The 14725-nt window shown below is 38.6% G+C and overlaps 1 protein-coding gene across 1 annotated transcript in view; it reads left to right on the top strand.

Moving 5' to 3' along the window:
- The window catches only part of myg1 (myg1 exonuclease), a 43853-nt gene that overhangs the window by 8552 nt on the left and 20576 nt on the right, over nucleotides 1-14725 (top strand). The window contains exons 2-4 of the mRNA XM_057847159.1: nucleotides 2057-2169; nucleotides 11468-11627; nucleotides 12578-12727. Of these exons, the coding sequence (XP_057703142.1) occupies nucleotides 2057-2169; nucleotides 11468-11627; nucleotides 12578-12727 (423 nt within the window). The remainder of the gene's footprint in view (nucleotides 1-2056; nucleotides 2170-11467; nucleotides 11628-12577; nucleotides 12728-14725) is intronic.

The raw sequence follows: 14725 nt of genomic DNA, 5'->3' as shown, positions 1-14725 counted from the left end.
TACCGCATGTGAAGTTATCAGGCTGAAAAATGTTGGCCTCGGTAGCATAAAATCATCAAAAACTGCCACAAAAGCCTGACGGCCAAGACCTCCCGAAAGGACCATATTTACATCATTAAACACTGCGACAAGTGACGAGGAGTCATAGTGCGCATGTGTGTGATGTTATGCAAGTGTTCCCTTCCTTCACAATGAGTCGCTTATATTTGTGCTATAATATACGAACGGCTACTCGAAAATAGGCATGTGCCGGTATGAGATTTTGACGGTACGATAACCGCGAGCAAAAATACCTGCGGTTTCACGGTATCACGGTATTTCAATTATAGCTACAAAATGTGTTATTTTGAGATGTATGGGTTTAAAAAAATAACTTTTTTTCATTGAACAGGATTTTTTTTTTCAGAACATAGTTGCAAATTGGAACATGAATATATTGTTAAAATAAATAAATTATCAATAAATTAAAAAAATACTTTAAATAAAATTAAAATATAACTTATAGACTATACCCACAGCCACAACTCAAGTTGCTCAAGATTAGAGCAAGAACAAAATAATTTCTATAAAAAAGTAAAAACACTTCTGAATAAAATTTTAAAAAATTTATACTGCATCACTTTCTTTTTTTTAGGGTGGAAAAGCTCAAGTGAAGTTTTGCCAATTTCAGCCACGGTGTCAAAACTAGTCTACATGATGTCATGCCTTTGTGTTTGAGATCATAAAGAATTCATAAGTTAATAAGTTAGTTAAAAATGTACAAGTTAGTATAAGTTAAAAATGTAAAAGTTAGTTATAATGTAAATATTGTTATGGAAAGGTTTCATCTAAAAAAAAAACAACAAAAAACATTAGGAGTGAGACCTCTCCTTGAGCGAACGAACGTGTATTTATGCTTAGGGCAAGATCATCTTTCACAATTAACGATCTTTGATGCTATCCTTTTTCCCCATCATTCAAGCGAATCAAGCTTGTTTTCTCACTCTGCGGCTGTAACATTTGACGAAGTTGCTCTCCCAGCTAAGCCTAGGCTAACATTCATCTTTGTAAGCTTTTAGTTAGTGTGTATATCGAATCTGAAAGGAAAATGTGTGTTTTGTTTTTGGCGAACTTTTTCATGGTGCTAATCTGTTGAAGCTACTCACACTTGGAAAAATACAATTGTACAACGTTTTAAATGTATTCATTTTGTATATTACACTTACCACGATTTGAGAGCTCAATAAATTGAAGAAAAGAACACCTTATGTTTGGAGTATTTGTTTTTGGGTTCGCTGGCTGTCTAGCCGATAGCGTCACTTTCACACACAGAAACAAATGGGAGGGGGTGAGCGCTGCCACGCCACGCCACTTCTGGCTGCATTTTTGACACATGAAAAATGGCGAATACTGTACTACGGTCTGACGGAAAATTTTAGTGGTTTTGAAACCGCAACGTTTTCACACCACGGTAAATCGTGAAACCGGTAACCGGCACATGCCTACTCGAAAATATCAGAATAACTAAAAATTCTGAATTGAGGATCACTCCCTGCAGTGGTAACATAGCCTAAAACCTTCAAAATGTGGTCTCTAGACCGGTCTTGCTCTTGAGTCCAGTCTTGCAAATTGCAACAATACCAAAGCGTTTCCGCAGTGAATAGTTGGGATTTGAACTCCTGACCCTACTTTCACTTGATGTCAGGACTCAAACAAAATAAAGATTCATAAACTTTTGTAAAAACTGAATACAGAAAATGAATCTTTGTAGAGCTTGTAAGATTTGTTTTTTTATATATGCCTAATGAACTGTATACTAAGCATTCTAAGTTACCTAATGACTGATTGGCTTGTTGAAAGGTCAATCTCGATCCCTCCTTCGGGTCCAATTAGGCCGCCGCGTTCAACACCCAGCGCTGCGTGGGATTCATTAAATTTCCCTTTCAAATACAACTAGTTGGTTTCAAGCACCAAAATAAGACATTTGGATGAATTATATGTCATTTCCTAAACACTTGCTGTCCCACTTCACCGTCACACACTGGCTAATTGCACATCCGTTCCGTTTATTGCACAGGATGCTGAGATTGTACGGACTAGGGACCCCGCTCTGCTGGCTGGATGTGACATCGTTGTCGACGTGGGAGGAGAGTTTGACCCGCAGAGGCACCGCTACGATCATCATCAGAGGTACATTAGCTGATTTACAGTTATCTGGAGGATGACACAGCAGCCCCGACTGAAGGTTATTAGTCTGGCGGGAGAATTCATGTCAGTGAGCTTGATATACAACATATTGGGGATCGGATGAATCTTTTGTGATGGGTGCACTATCAAAGTGGAACATGGTGCTGAGATGAAGCCTGTAGGGCTGTCCTGTAATGGTGTTAAGACTTTTAAAACCACATTTCCCTTTGAGATTTATTATATTGGAGTAATATGTTCTCGAGTTGAATTCATCGTAAAACTTTTATTTACTCTACATGCCTCAATTAACATTTCAACTGGAAGACAGTTGAAATGAAACGAGTCCTATGTTAATACACTGACATTACTATAACAAATACCGCTGGCTTAAAGGTCCCCGTCCAGCAGTTTTTGATTTTTTTTTTTTTTTATTAAATAGTTTTTGCTGTAATTTTCTCAGACTTGCAACATAATTTGAGTTCAAAGTGCCCAGTATGTTTTTTTTTTTGTGGCCATCTCATGACTCTTTCAGTACTGCGTGTTTCGAAAAGACAACCCCTAGAGTACCAGCTTATTTACTAGTCCTTCTCAAAAAATTAGCATATTGTGATGAAGTTCATTATTTTCTGTAATGTACTGATAAACATTAGACTTTCGTATATTTTAGATTCATTACACTCAACTGAAGTAGTTCAAGCCTTGTTTTAATATTGAAGATTTGGCAAAAAAGTCAAGAAAAAACAAAAATCCCTATCTCAAAAAAATAGCATATTTCATCCGACCAATACAAAAAAGTGTTTTTTAATACAAAAAAAGACAACCTTCAATTAATTATATCAGCTATTCACTCAATGCTTGGTCGAGAATCCTTTTGCAGAAATGACTGCTTCAATGCGGCGTGGCATAGAAGCAATCTGCCTGTGGCACTGACTGCTGAGGTGGAGGCCCAGGATGCTTCGATAGCGGCCTGAAGCTCATCCACAGTGTTGAGTCTGGTGTCTCTCAACTTCCTCTTCACAATAGCATAGAGATTCTCTATGGGGTTCAGGTCAGGCGAGTTGGCAGGTCAGTTGAGCACAGTAATGCCATGGACAGTTAACCATTTACCAGTGGTTTTGGCACTGTGACCAGGTGCCAGATCGTGCTCCAAAATCTCCTGATAGCGAGCTGCATTGACCCTGCCCTTGATAAAACACAGTAGACCAACACCAGCAGCTGACATTGCACCTCAGACCATCACTGACTGTGGGTACTTGACACTGGACTTCAGGCATTTTGGCATTTCCTTCTCCCCAGTCTTCCTCCAAACTCTGGCACCTTGATTTCCGAATGACATGCAAAATTTGCTTTCATCTGAAAAAAGTACTTCTGACCACTGAGCAACAGTCCAGTGCTGCTTCTCTGTAGCCCGGGTCAGGCGCTTCTGCCGCTGTATCAGGTTTAAAAGTGGCTTGACCTGGGGAATGCGGCACCTGTAGCCCATTTCCAACACACGCATGTGCACGGTGGCTCTGGATGTTTCTACTCCAGACTCAGTCCACTGTTCCTGCAGGTCCCCCAAGGTCTGGAATCGGCCCCTCTCCACAATCTTTCTCAGGGTGCGGTCACCTCTTCTGGTTGTGCAGCGTTTCCTGCCACTTTTTCCTTCCCACAGACTTCCCACTGAGGTGCCTTGATACAGCACTCTGGGAACAGCCTATTCGCTCAGAAATTTCTTTCTGTGTCTTAACCTCTTGCTTTAGGGTGTCAGTGATGGCCTTCTGGACAGCAGTCAGGTCCGCAGTCTTGGCCGTGATTGCAGTTTTGAGTAATGAACCAGGCTGGGAGTTTTTATAAGCCTCAGGAATCTTTCGCAGGGGTTTTGAGTAATTCGTTGATTCAGATGATAAGGTTAGTAGCTTCTTTAGAGTACCTTTTCATGATATGCTAATATTTTGAGATAGGGATTTTTGGTTTGTCTTGACTTTTTTGCCAAAATCATCAATATTAAAGCAATAAAAGGCTTGAACTACTTCAGTTGTGTGTAATGAATCTAAAATATGTGAAAGTCTAGTGTTTATCAGTACATTACAGAAAATAATGAACTTTATCACAAAATGCAATTTTTTTTTAGAATGACTAGTATAAGGCAGTAACAAAACATGGATCTGGATTCATATTAGAGGCGCAACAATTAATCGATGACAACTAGACCATTAGCAAACTAATTGAATAACAACTGTATAGATAACCGATTAATTGTTTAGGACTTTCTTCAACTTGTCTAAATTCAATCAATCAAATCAATCAAATTTCTAGAGCCCTTTACAAAAACCAGAAAGGTCCTCAAAGTGCTTTACAACAACGACAAACATAGTTCATGATAAACAGGCTGGAAACTACTATTTAATGACATTAAGAAAACAAACCCCGAAAACAAAAGCAACGCATCGCGATAAAATTCAAAACAGCAAATAAAACAATGGAACAGATAAAATCCGAAAACATTAAAACCCATAAGAAATAACACCAGGCTACCCTTGTCTGGGGAAAAAGCGAGTCGAAAAATGTGGGTCTTTAACCGTGATTTAAAAAGGCTTAGATTCGTAATGGTGCGGATTTCAGGGGGCAGGCTATTCCACAACCTGCGGGCAGCACATGCAAAAGATCCGTCCACCCACTGTTTAAGTCTCGACCTTTGAACTTGCAAAACTAGCTGGCCGGTAGAACGAAAAGCCCTGCCAGAGTTACGGAGGGTTATCTCCGATAAATAAGAAGGAGCCTGGCCATTAATACAGTAGAATTAAAAACAACCAGAAACAGTTTGAAATCAATTCTAAAATGAACTAGAAGCCAGTGGAGGGATGATAGTATAGAGTATACGTTCAATCATTTAAATGATAACATACACTATATAACCTCTCAGTTGTAAATACAGTGGTACCTCTAAATACGAAGTTAATTCGTTCCAGGACCGTGTTTGTAAGTCGAAATGGTCGTATATCAAGCTGGATTTTCCCATAGGAATACATTAATTCGTTCTACAGCCCAAAAACCTACACTAAATCCTTAATAAATACTGCTGGTACTATTAGAAATAGCAATTACACATAGCGAAACAAACAAATTTAAATAAAAATCGGAATAATATAATAATAATAATAATTATTATTATTCCTGTAATAATGTAACGAATCGGGTTCTAATGTGGCGGACGTTTTTTGCTGTACCTGAACGCACCGCAGCCGAGAGCGGTGAGCTTGAGAGTTTCACTTTCAATTTCAATGTTTTCTTGAGAACACCGTCAACTTTGGCGGTCAGGAGGCGTTTTGTGTAAATTAAGTTGTAAAATAAATATGGCTGTCAAAATTATCGTGTTAACGGGCGTTAATTAATTTTTTTAATTAATCACATTAAAATATTCGACGTAATTAACGCAGATTACCTGCTCAGACAGATTTAAATGACGGTACAGTGAAACACCACTTGTTAATTGTGTTTTATGGAGTTTTGCCGCCCTCTGCTGCCGCTTGGGTGCAACTGATTTTATAGGCTTCAGCCATCCATGAGCATTGTGTAAGTAATTATTGACATCAACAATGGCGGGCTACTATTATTATAAATTTTACACATTTCATTAAAACGAAAACATTAAGAGGGGTTTTAATATTAAATTTCTATAAATTGTACTAAAAATTTTCTTTTAAGAACCACAAGTCTTTCTATCCATGGATCGCTTTAACAGAATGTTAATAATGTTAATGCCATCTTGTTGATTTATTGTTATAATAAACAAATACAGTCCTTATGTACCGTATGTTGAATGTATATATCCATCTTGTCTTGTCTTTCCATTCCAAAAAATAATTTAAAGAAAAATATGGCATATTTTATAGATGGTTTGAATTGCGATTAATTGCGATTAATTATGATTAATTAATTTTTAAGCTGTAATTAACTCGATTAAAATTTTTAATCGTTTGACAGCCCTAGAAATAAATGATAAAAACGTGACGAACCTGGCGATTTCTTTGGAGGTGTTACCACAATAATAATTGTCAGCTTAACTTATGAAAACTGGCGAATGGTGGTTGGAGGAGGACCGTGGAGATGTATTGTTGAGCCAGTTCACGGATGTGCACCCCACGCTCATATTTTTCTATAATTTGCATCTTCATTTAGAAGGTAAGGGTCACCTTTTTCCTTGTTTCACCACCTGTGCCAACCTTTTTGAAACCTGTATTGATTTTTCACACAAGAAAATCCGCCATGCGTTCGTCTGCGGTGCTGTCATGTCGTCGTATTTTGAGCATATCGTCGGATGTAGAAACAAATGGCGAGTCAAATTTTACGTTGGATATTGAAAAGATCGTATGTCGAAGCGATCTTATGTCGAGGTACCACTGTTTTTGTTAAGTCAAAGTAGGACATGAACAAAAATCTGTTTTTACTTTGGAAAACAACATTTCACAATTTTGCCAATTTTCAGCCATCTTACTGTCTAAACTAGTTCATAATAAGGCTGCAACAACTAATCAATGAAATCGATTAATACATTTGTTGCCAATGAATTTGCTAATCGATACAGTTGAAGGAAATAGTCATCCATTTTGTCTTTATTGCTGCTTATAACATGCTGAAAACAACTTCAAAGTAAATTGTGAAGGTAATTGAAAGAAGTGACATTTATCCGATTAATCATTTAATTAACTTTCTGAATAATCAATTAAAAAGAAATCGTCAGTTGCAGCACTAATTGATATATTAACTGATTAGGCGCAATCGATCAAAACACAAAACATTGTTCCAAATCCTTTTAGATATCAGTTTAAAACGAAAAGATTCCATTCAAATGTCTAAAATATTTCTGCAACTTTGCATTTTTTTTAATAGCTTTAGGTGAAATTTAACTGATTGTGTTAAATGGGTATGCAATTATTGTTGTGTTATATTGATCGAATGCCTTGGAATTGACTCAGATCATGGCAGAATACGGTAAATATTGGCAATTTTTCAAAGAATCGATATGCATCATCATGAAATTATGCGATTTACACTGATTTACAACATTTTGATCTTTTTTTCCAATGCTCACAAAGTTTCCTCAACAAGGAATCAACCAAATGAAAGATTTATTCAGAAAAATGTTTCTTTCCACCATGTTCTGTTTTTAGCCATTAGAAGAAAAAACATATACATCAGACAGTAGAAGATTTTTAACTGTCGGATTTACAGCGGGGCGCCATTTTCTCAATCTCAATGGTCCACCCTTTTTGTGTGTTTCTCACTGCAACCATCGATTGGCCACGGTTCATCATTTTAGACTTAGTACTTTCCTAGTTTATTCTGAATGGTATCGCTAGCCAAAGATGTCTGCAAGCCATATAAACATCAGTTTTCCATTATATCTCTCCTGTAAAGCATGTTCTTCCCAACTCAGTTTGTATAAGGACCACATGTTGTATTCACATCACGCAGATTTTGTTTGGTACTCGAACCCCATCAGACCTCAGTGTATTGAACGCCCTCATTGTGCCTCAAGTCATCATGGGAAAAATATTTCACACAATGAAAGGCGCGAGCTCTTTAATTGCAGATGGCATTCACTCTCCCATAGAAACCGGTCACCCCGTTGCCCTGATGTTGACAGTCATAGATTTTTCTTTTTTCCCCCCAACCATATGATAAAGACGTAGCAGGTCCCTTTTCCCAGCAGGTGGCTGTTGATAATTAGTGCTCTTCTATTGATCGCCCTCCCTACTGCGTGCTCACGAGGCACACTGGCTGCCACCACGCTGCCAGGGGCCCGCAGGAGAACGTGGGTGTCGCTCATATTGCGCACATGGGTGGAGTTAGATGTATGTTCAGTAATAGTTCACAGATTGAGATAACTGCAACTGATTCACTGCTATTGACGACAATAGACGTCCAAAACCCAAATCCATTTGAACGAAAAGGGAGAAGATCTCTCCCAGTTTAAATGGATTAACGCGTCTGTCGCTGTCAATAGCACTAAAACAAGATATCCTCCACTTTTCCATACACTTTTCCGCCAACTATAATGAGCACGGGGATGCTCCAGCTTGGCCAATTAGTCTCTGTAATGACCCTGATTACCTCCCGCTTCCTTCACATGTCACTCATTCACTTGACTTGACGGTCACTTATCAGCTGGGCTGTTGCTAGCGCGTGCCTTCCAATTAGCCCCAAATCAAATGACCAGCAGTGCCTCAATGCCTCCGGGTGAAAAGCCTCCACCCACCCCCCACCCGCCACTCCATCTGTGCACGTGGTTGTTTACGTGCGCTCACGCTCCACGCAACCTGCTAGTTTGCCATCTTTGCGCCATGCAAACCGACATTGAAGTATTATGAGTGGAGATGTGCAAATAATAAATTTCTATTTTCTCAATTCAAGATTTGAGGACTTCAAATCTAGTATAAATTGATTGAAATTTTCATCAAAAAAACAGAAATGGTTCTTGATAGGTTTTCATATTCTGCTGTAAACACTACGAAGTAAGCGGGACATGACTCATTTCTTGTTAAATGATTTCTTCAAGCTTATGAGATCATGTTTTATAAGACAATTGAGTCGTGATTGCCAGCTGAGCTTTGAGCTTGGCTTCTTACCTCAAAATTAAACAGATAGGACGAGACGTAGCATTCTGACGAGGTAGCGAGGCTAACAGTGAAAGGCAGCATATATACCGCAAATGGATGCCTTTGCTCACTGGAAATACAGCCATTACTTCACATTTCTGTCCAGTAAAGATGACAAAAATATCTCCGTGCGTTGCAAACTTTACGCTGGCTGAAATAGACTGTCGGCCGCTAAAAACTCTACATCCAATTCAACATGGAAGCACTTGGAATTACAGGACAACGTGACAAAACTCGAAACAAAGCCTACAGGCAATAAGACAGCCAGCACTTCTACAGTTTGTAACGAGCCTTTATGCACATTTTATTGTCAGTGTTTGTAACCATAGGCGGAGTTTTACTTTTGTGGGGCTGGGGACAAAGCATGTTGATGACTGAAACAAAAGTCCAAAGTTTGGACACACCTAAACATTTTTACATTTTATATATTTTCACTACTATCAAAACTATGAACGAACAAGTGGAATGGCAAAAAAAAAAGTGAAATAACTGAAAACAGGTTTTATTTTCTACATTCTTCAAAGTATCCACCTTTGAGGTGTCGCCAAACTTTTGGCCAATACTGTATATATACATATATATAAAACTGTTCAAGCTCAGTTGTTGTTGGTTGCGTTTGAAAGCTTAGGTTTCCAGAAATTCTAAATACCCATCTTGCCTCCACAGGTGTAGTTTGGCTTAGCAAAGAAAAAGCTAGTGTCTTAGGTGCTAGTCACATGATCTGATCGAAAAATGATTCTGACCCATTATGAAATAAGTTGTAAGATTCTTGTTCATGTCATTAATTTTTGTTGTTTTATGACTTTACAACTTTTATAGGCAATATTTTAACAACTAGGTCTTTATTTTAAAGAGGAAGTTCAGAATTTTTGACATTAGGCTTTATCTTGGAGTTAGTGGGGGTTTATTTAGTCGTTGGAGTTGATTTGAACAAATTCCGTGCAGTTTGTCAGTTATTTGTTAGTTTCAGGGCTCCGGGGTGGCTAAGCTAGCGCGAGTCAATGGTGGTTGAAATCAACTCCATCGACTAATTAAACCCCCGCTAACTCAAAGATTAAGCCTTATGTGAAAAATTCAATTACATGCGATGACATTTTTTGTTGTCATTTTTATGTCGAGGCAGCAAAAGGAGAAAAATTGGTAAAAAGTAACTGATAAGTTACTTTTAAAGTAACTTAGTTACTTTGATATAAAAGTAATCGGTAAAGTAACTAAATTACTTTTTTGAGGTGTAATCAGTAATCAGAAATTAAATTACTTTTTTAAGTAATCTGTGACAACACTGCAAATAAGTGACATGGAACAAATTTGAACACTTTTTTAATGTAAAAAAAAAAAAAAAAGCTGCAATGGGCATTTGTGACATGGAATTTGCGGTGCTAATAATTACTTTTGTTCCTGCTTACTAGCTCATCTAATTTTAAGAAAGCAAAAAACATAACACAAAACTCAAAATCAAAGCATGTTGTAGGTAAGTAATTTGGAGTCAAGTATAGTAGTACCTCTACATACGGATTTAATTCGTTCCAGGACTTGGTTTATAAGTCGTTCCTGAATGTACCATGACTGACGAGAGAGTGACAGGTGAGGAGAAGTGTGAGGTTTTTACTTTTTTTTTCATGTTCTGTTGTTGTTGGCGTCAGTTACGGTGGACAGTAGCCGTGTTGTGTTGCGCAAGTTATGAAAATGATTAAAAACCTGACAAAGGTGGCAACTTTCTTGCCGATGTTACAATAATAATATTAATAATGTCGTCCTCGAGATCGTAAACATATTCCAGACATATTGTCAAGCCAGTTCTCTGACGTGCACACCACGCTCATATTTTTCTATCATTGCCTTCTTATTTTCAATAGCAAGTGTCACCTTTTTCCTTTTTTGTCCACCTGCACTAACCTTCTAGGGACCTATGTTGATTTCCCTCACAAGAAAATCCGCCGTGCGGCCGTTTTGCGGGAAAACAATGAAATTGTGACACTGTCATGAATCGTGGTATTTAGAGCATGTCGTCTTATGTCGAGACAAATGACGAGTGAATTTTTTATGTTGAAAGGATCGTATGTCGAGGAACCACAGTACCTGTCCATATCGCCCCAGCCAGCAAAGTGTTGCAAGCAGAACTAGTTATCTGAGCTTTGAAAATGTCAGCTACCCACCCGAGAGCTATTTTTTTAACAGTAAAATTGGCTCTTCTAATATTGATGACCCACCGTTCCGATAATTCAATGATTTGAGAAAACATGGAAGCTTAGGACTGAATTAGAAGGAGTCGAAGTGGTACATTGGGACACACAGCAGCAGTGGTGGCTGGCTGTGCTGTCTCCCCGTTTTTTGAAAACAAACCTTGGTGCATTTACACGCCATTGTTGCTAGCATCACATTACAATCAGCGCTGACCGGAAACTACCAACAATCCTGTGATTTTTCCAGAAATACGTCATCTTTTCACATGCATAGATACCATTTCTAAAGAAAACTTTCACCTTTAATACCTTGGCTGCAGCCTTTTTGGCCTTCATTCCTGTCATCTAATGTGACATAGCAAACTAAAGGCATATCATGTTCCCCAGATACAGTACAAGCAGTGCATTTTTTTCAATAAAATTATGGTACTTTTCAGCGGCCCAGCTTTCATTCATGTCATCTGTTGTCTCTTCTAGGACTTTCTCCGATACCTTCCATAGCCTGTGCCCCAACAAGCCGTGGGTGACAAAGCTCAGTTCTGCCGGCCTGGTCTATCTCCACTTTGGCCGTCAGTTGCTTACCCAGCTGACGGAGCTGAAGGAGGACAACAAGCAGCTGGAGATCCTCTATGACAAAGTAAGAGCGACAGAATAACCATATTTGACGCTTGCCGGGGATTAGTGCGTGTTGTGTTCCGTCAGCTGCTGTTTTCCATTGGACCAAATGTCGGCTGCTTCGAGATGAGAGCGGAAAACAATGCTGAGAGCCTATCACACACCAAAAGGAGACATGAGAACTGTTTTGTGTTATGAAAAATGCCTCCCTTTAGAAAAAACCCACAGTTTAAATAAGGAAATTGTTTAAATGTTTACTTCATGGCATTCTGCCTCTATCCAACGGTTGGCAGGAGAGAAGAAGCAAAAATAAAAGAAGCTAGTCGGAAATGTGACAATTCCATTGTGCCAGACTCCCAGCCGAGTGTAGCGCAGTTCTATTTGTCGGATTTTGGACCCGCCAGCAGGAGGCCAATGTACAAGCATTTTTGCATGGCACATTAGGTTCGCCAAATTTTTGCTCGCCATAAATATGATCACTATTAACTTGCATCGTGTTAAGTCTAAAGCATAATGTTTTGTGCATTCTCATGAGCTTCTTTGAAAAAACTGAAGAGTTTATTATTATTATTTTTTTTTCATTGTCCTGAGGCCGTTTCTGTTTTTCTTTTTTGCTATCCTCTAATAATGTCAAGTGATCGGCATATTACCTTGGATGTCCTGGAAGGCAAGGACACCCATTTGGAAATACATCTTCATCTGTGCTCTTGTTCTATTACGTCCTGGCCAACCATTTTCAGTTAACTGTAAAACAGCAGCAGTCCTCCCTGGTTTAATGAGCTTCCAGTGCACTTTAGCCCTCATTTACTAGCAATACATTTGGATCTAATGGGTACAATGTCCTGTTTTTGTTTCCTCCCTTGTCTTGAAAAAAGATACTTGACATCCATGCATTCATATAAAACCGCTTATTTCCATGTCATTACGCATTCATTAAGCTTTCGTCCCGCATCCTCTTTTCACTCCCGGCAGCTGTATGAGAACTTTGTGGAGGAGGTGGACGCAGTAGACAATGGCATTTCACAGTGTGATGGCGAGGCCCGCTACGCCATTTCCACCACGCTGAGCGCACGTGTTGGCCACCTGAATCCGCGCTGGAACAGCAAGAGTCAGGACACCGAGGTTAGTATGTGCCTTCACTTTGTAGTGTAAATCACTGCGTCTGCTGATAGAAACACGACATGAAGCTGAAGCTCAGCATAAAAGGCAGTCACACCTCAAACTCTGGAATTGCTATTGAAGATAAAGGGATTCCATGGTCCATTATACCTACTGTCAGCCTCTATGCAGCATAAACGACATTTATAGCTCTAGACAACAAATATGCATTTCTTGTAATGTATTTCTATATATTTTTATATTGTATATATTTTTATATTTATGAGTAATAAAGGCAGGTGGTCCCCGCTTATAATTTAGGTACCTGTGTGCCTGATGTTAAAGACTGCACAGAGAATTTATGTAAACCATAAATATCTTAGACGTGATAATGGAGAAAATTATATATTTTTTCGTTAAACAGGCTTATTTCTGTTGAACGCACATTATAAAGGTGTTGTATTTTCGTTGAAATGTTTTACAGGATCATGTCTCTCTGCCGTTGATTGCGAAAGACTTTCAATTAGGGATGTCCTGATCCAGGTTTTTGCACTTCCGATCCGATACCGATATTGTTTTGCACTTCTGATCTGATACCGATACTGGCCGATACCGATACCGGCCTATCTGAGCATGGATTAAAGTTTAAAGTTATTTAGCCTCCTTACTTAGTTGTCAGACTCATGTTGAAAAGGGTTTTAGTACTCTTGATAACAACTAGCCAGCTGAATTAGGTGAGTTTGAATAACACACAATGGTTGGTAACAAGAAACTCACCTGTTTATTCAGTGACAAACACAAAACATTATAAATAACAAACAGAAATGGCATAGTCAGTCAGTAAAACGTGCAAATAATATTGTAAACTGTCAGTGGAAAATCCCACAAACTTCCCAAGCTATTAGATGCTTTTAATGTTTCGTGCATTAGTTACAAAAATGGTATAAAAAGCCTCTCAGGTTTAAATAAACGACTATTTCAGTATCAAGTTAACATTTTAAAACAGTAAATAAAATACTCAAGTCCCCATTCTGTATCAGCAGCTTTAAACTACATTCAATTAATTTAATTTTGCGAATCAACTGTTAAAGTTGTTAAAATTGCTCCCGTTATTCCATAATTTCCCTTCTGTCTACTTTTGACATGTGAAAGTTTTAAAACTGTTTTGAAGATCGATTCAAGTCAAGATTTTGCCGATTTAGGAGTATTTTAGGTAAAAAGTTAATTAGGTTCGCTTGGAAGGTTCACTACAACAGCCTACAAGGGAAGTCTCCTGCTTTAAGATGCCGGCTGTTTACTAATGCACGTAGTTTTCAATGCATGTGTTGCTAACAACGTTGAGCCTGTCATTTTGCATCTAGTTCTATATACATATGATATCTATTAAACAAGCATGATGTTTACTCTAGGGACGCAATGCCGTCCGTTTCTCATTGCGTCCCGAAGACCACGCTGTGTATTAGTTCCGCTTTACTTGACATATTTCAATAATCGGAATTTGGATGTTTGTGAATTGTTCTCGAATCTTCCACGGCCGAATCGCTGAAGGATGTAATGACGTCTGGGCATGTTGTACCATGGTTCTAATGCTGCGTTCCAGAAAAGTGGGATGTCGGACTTTTCCGACCTCCGACTAGGAAAATATCATTGGAACGCCACTTGAACTGGGAGGTCCAAGTCGCGAAGTCGGAGAAAAAATAACTACCCCGACTTCCAAGTTGTTTCAATCTGACGTCACTGGACAAAATGGCGCTCAAGAAAACGTATTGAGTGATAACACAATAATGAAGTAAATCAAGTTTATTTGAGACGCCATGTATTTTTTGTTATACAGTGAATTATCTTTGTTGTGCTATGTTTTTATATTGACGATCAGTAAAGGCTGTAACTAAAAAAAAGCAGTTTACAGTGTGGGCAATAACGCAGCCGTCGTTTTTCCTCTACTATTTGATCGGTTATAGGAAGGCAGGTTCGCTGGAGGTCAAAATGTCTTTGGATGGCCAAAATAAAACACACCTCGTC

Source organism: Corythoichthys intestinalis, chromosome 9 (assembly GCF_030265065.1).
Source record: "Corythoichthys intestinalis isolate RoL2023-P3 chromosome 9, ASM3026506v1, whole genome shotgun sequence".
In the NCBI taxonomy this organism is placed as follows: domain Eukaryota; kingdom Metazoa; phylum Chordata; class Actinopteri; order Syngnathiformes; family Syngnathidae; genus Corythoichthys; species Corythoichthys intestinalis.
This window is presented reverse-complemented; position numbering and strand designations above follow the sequence as displayed.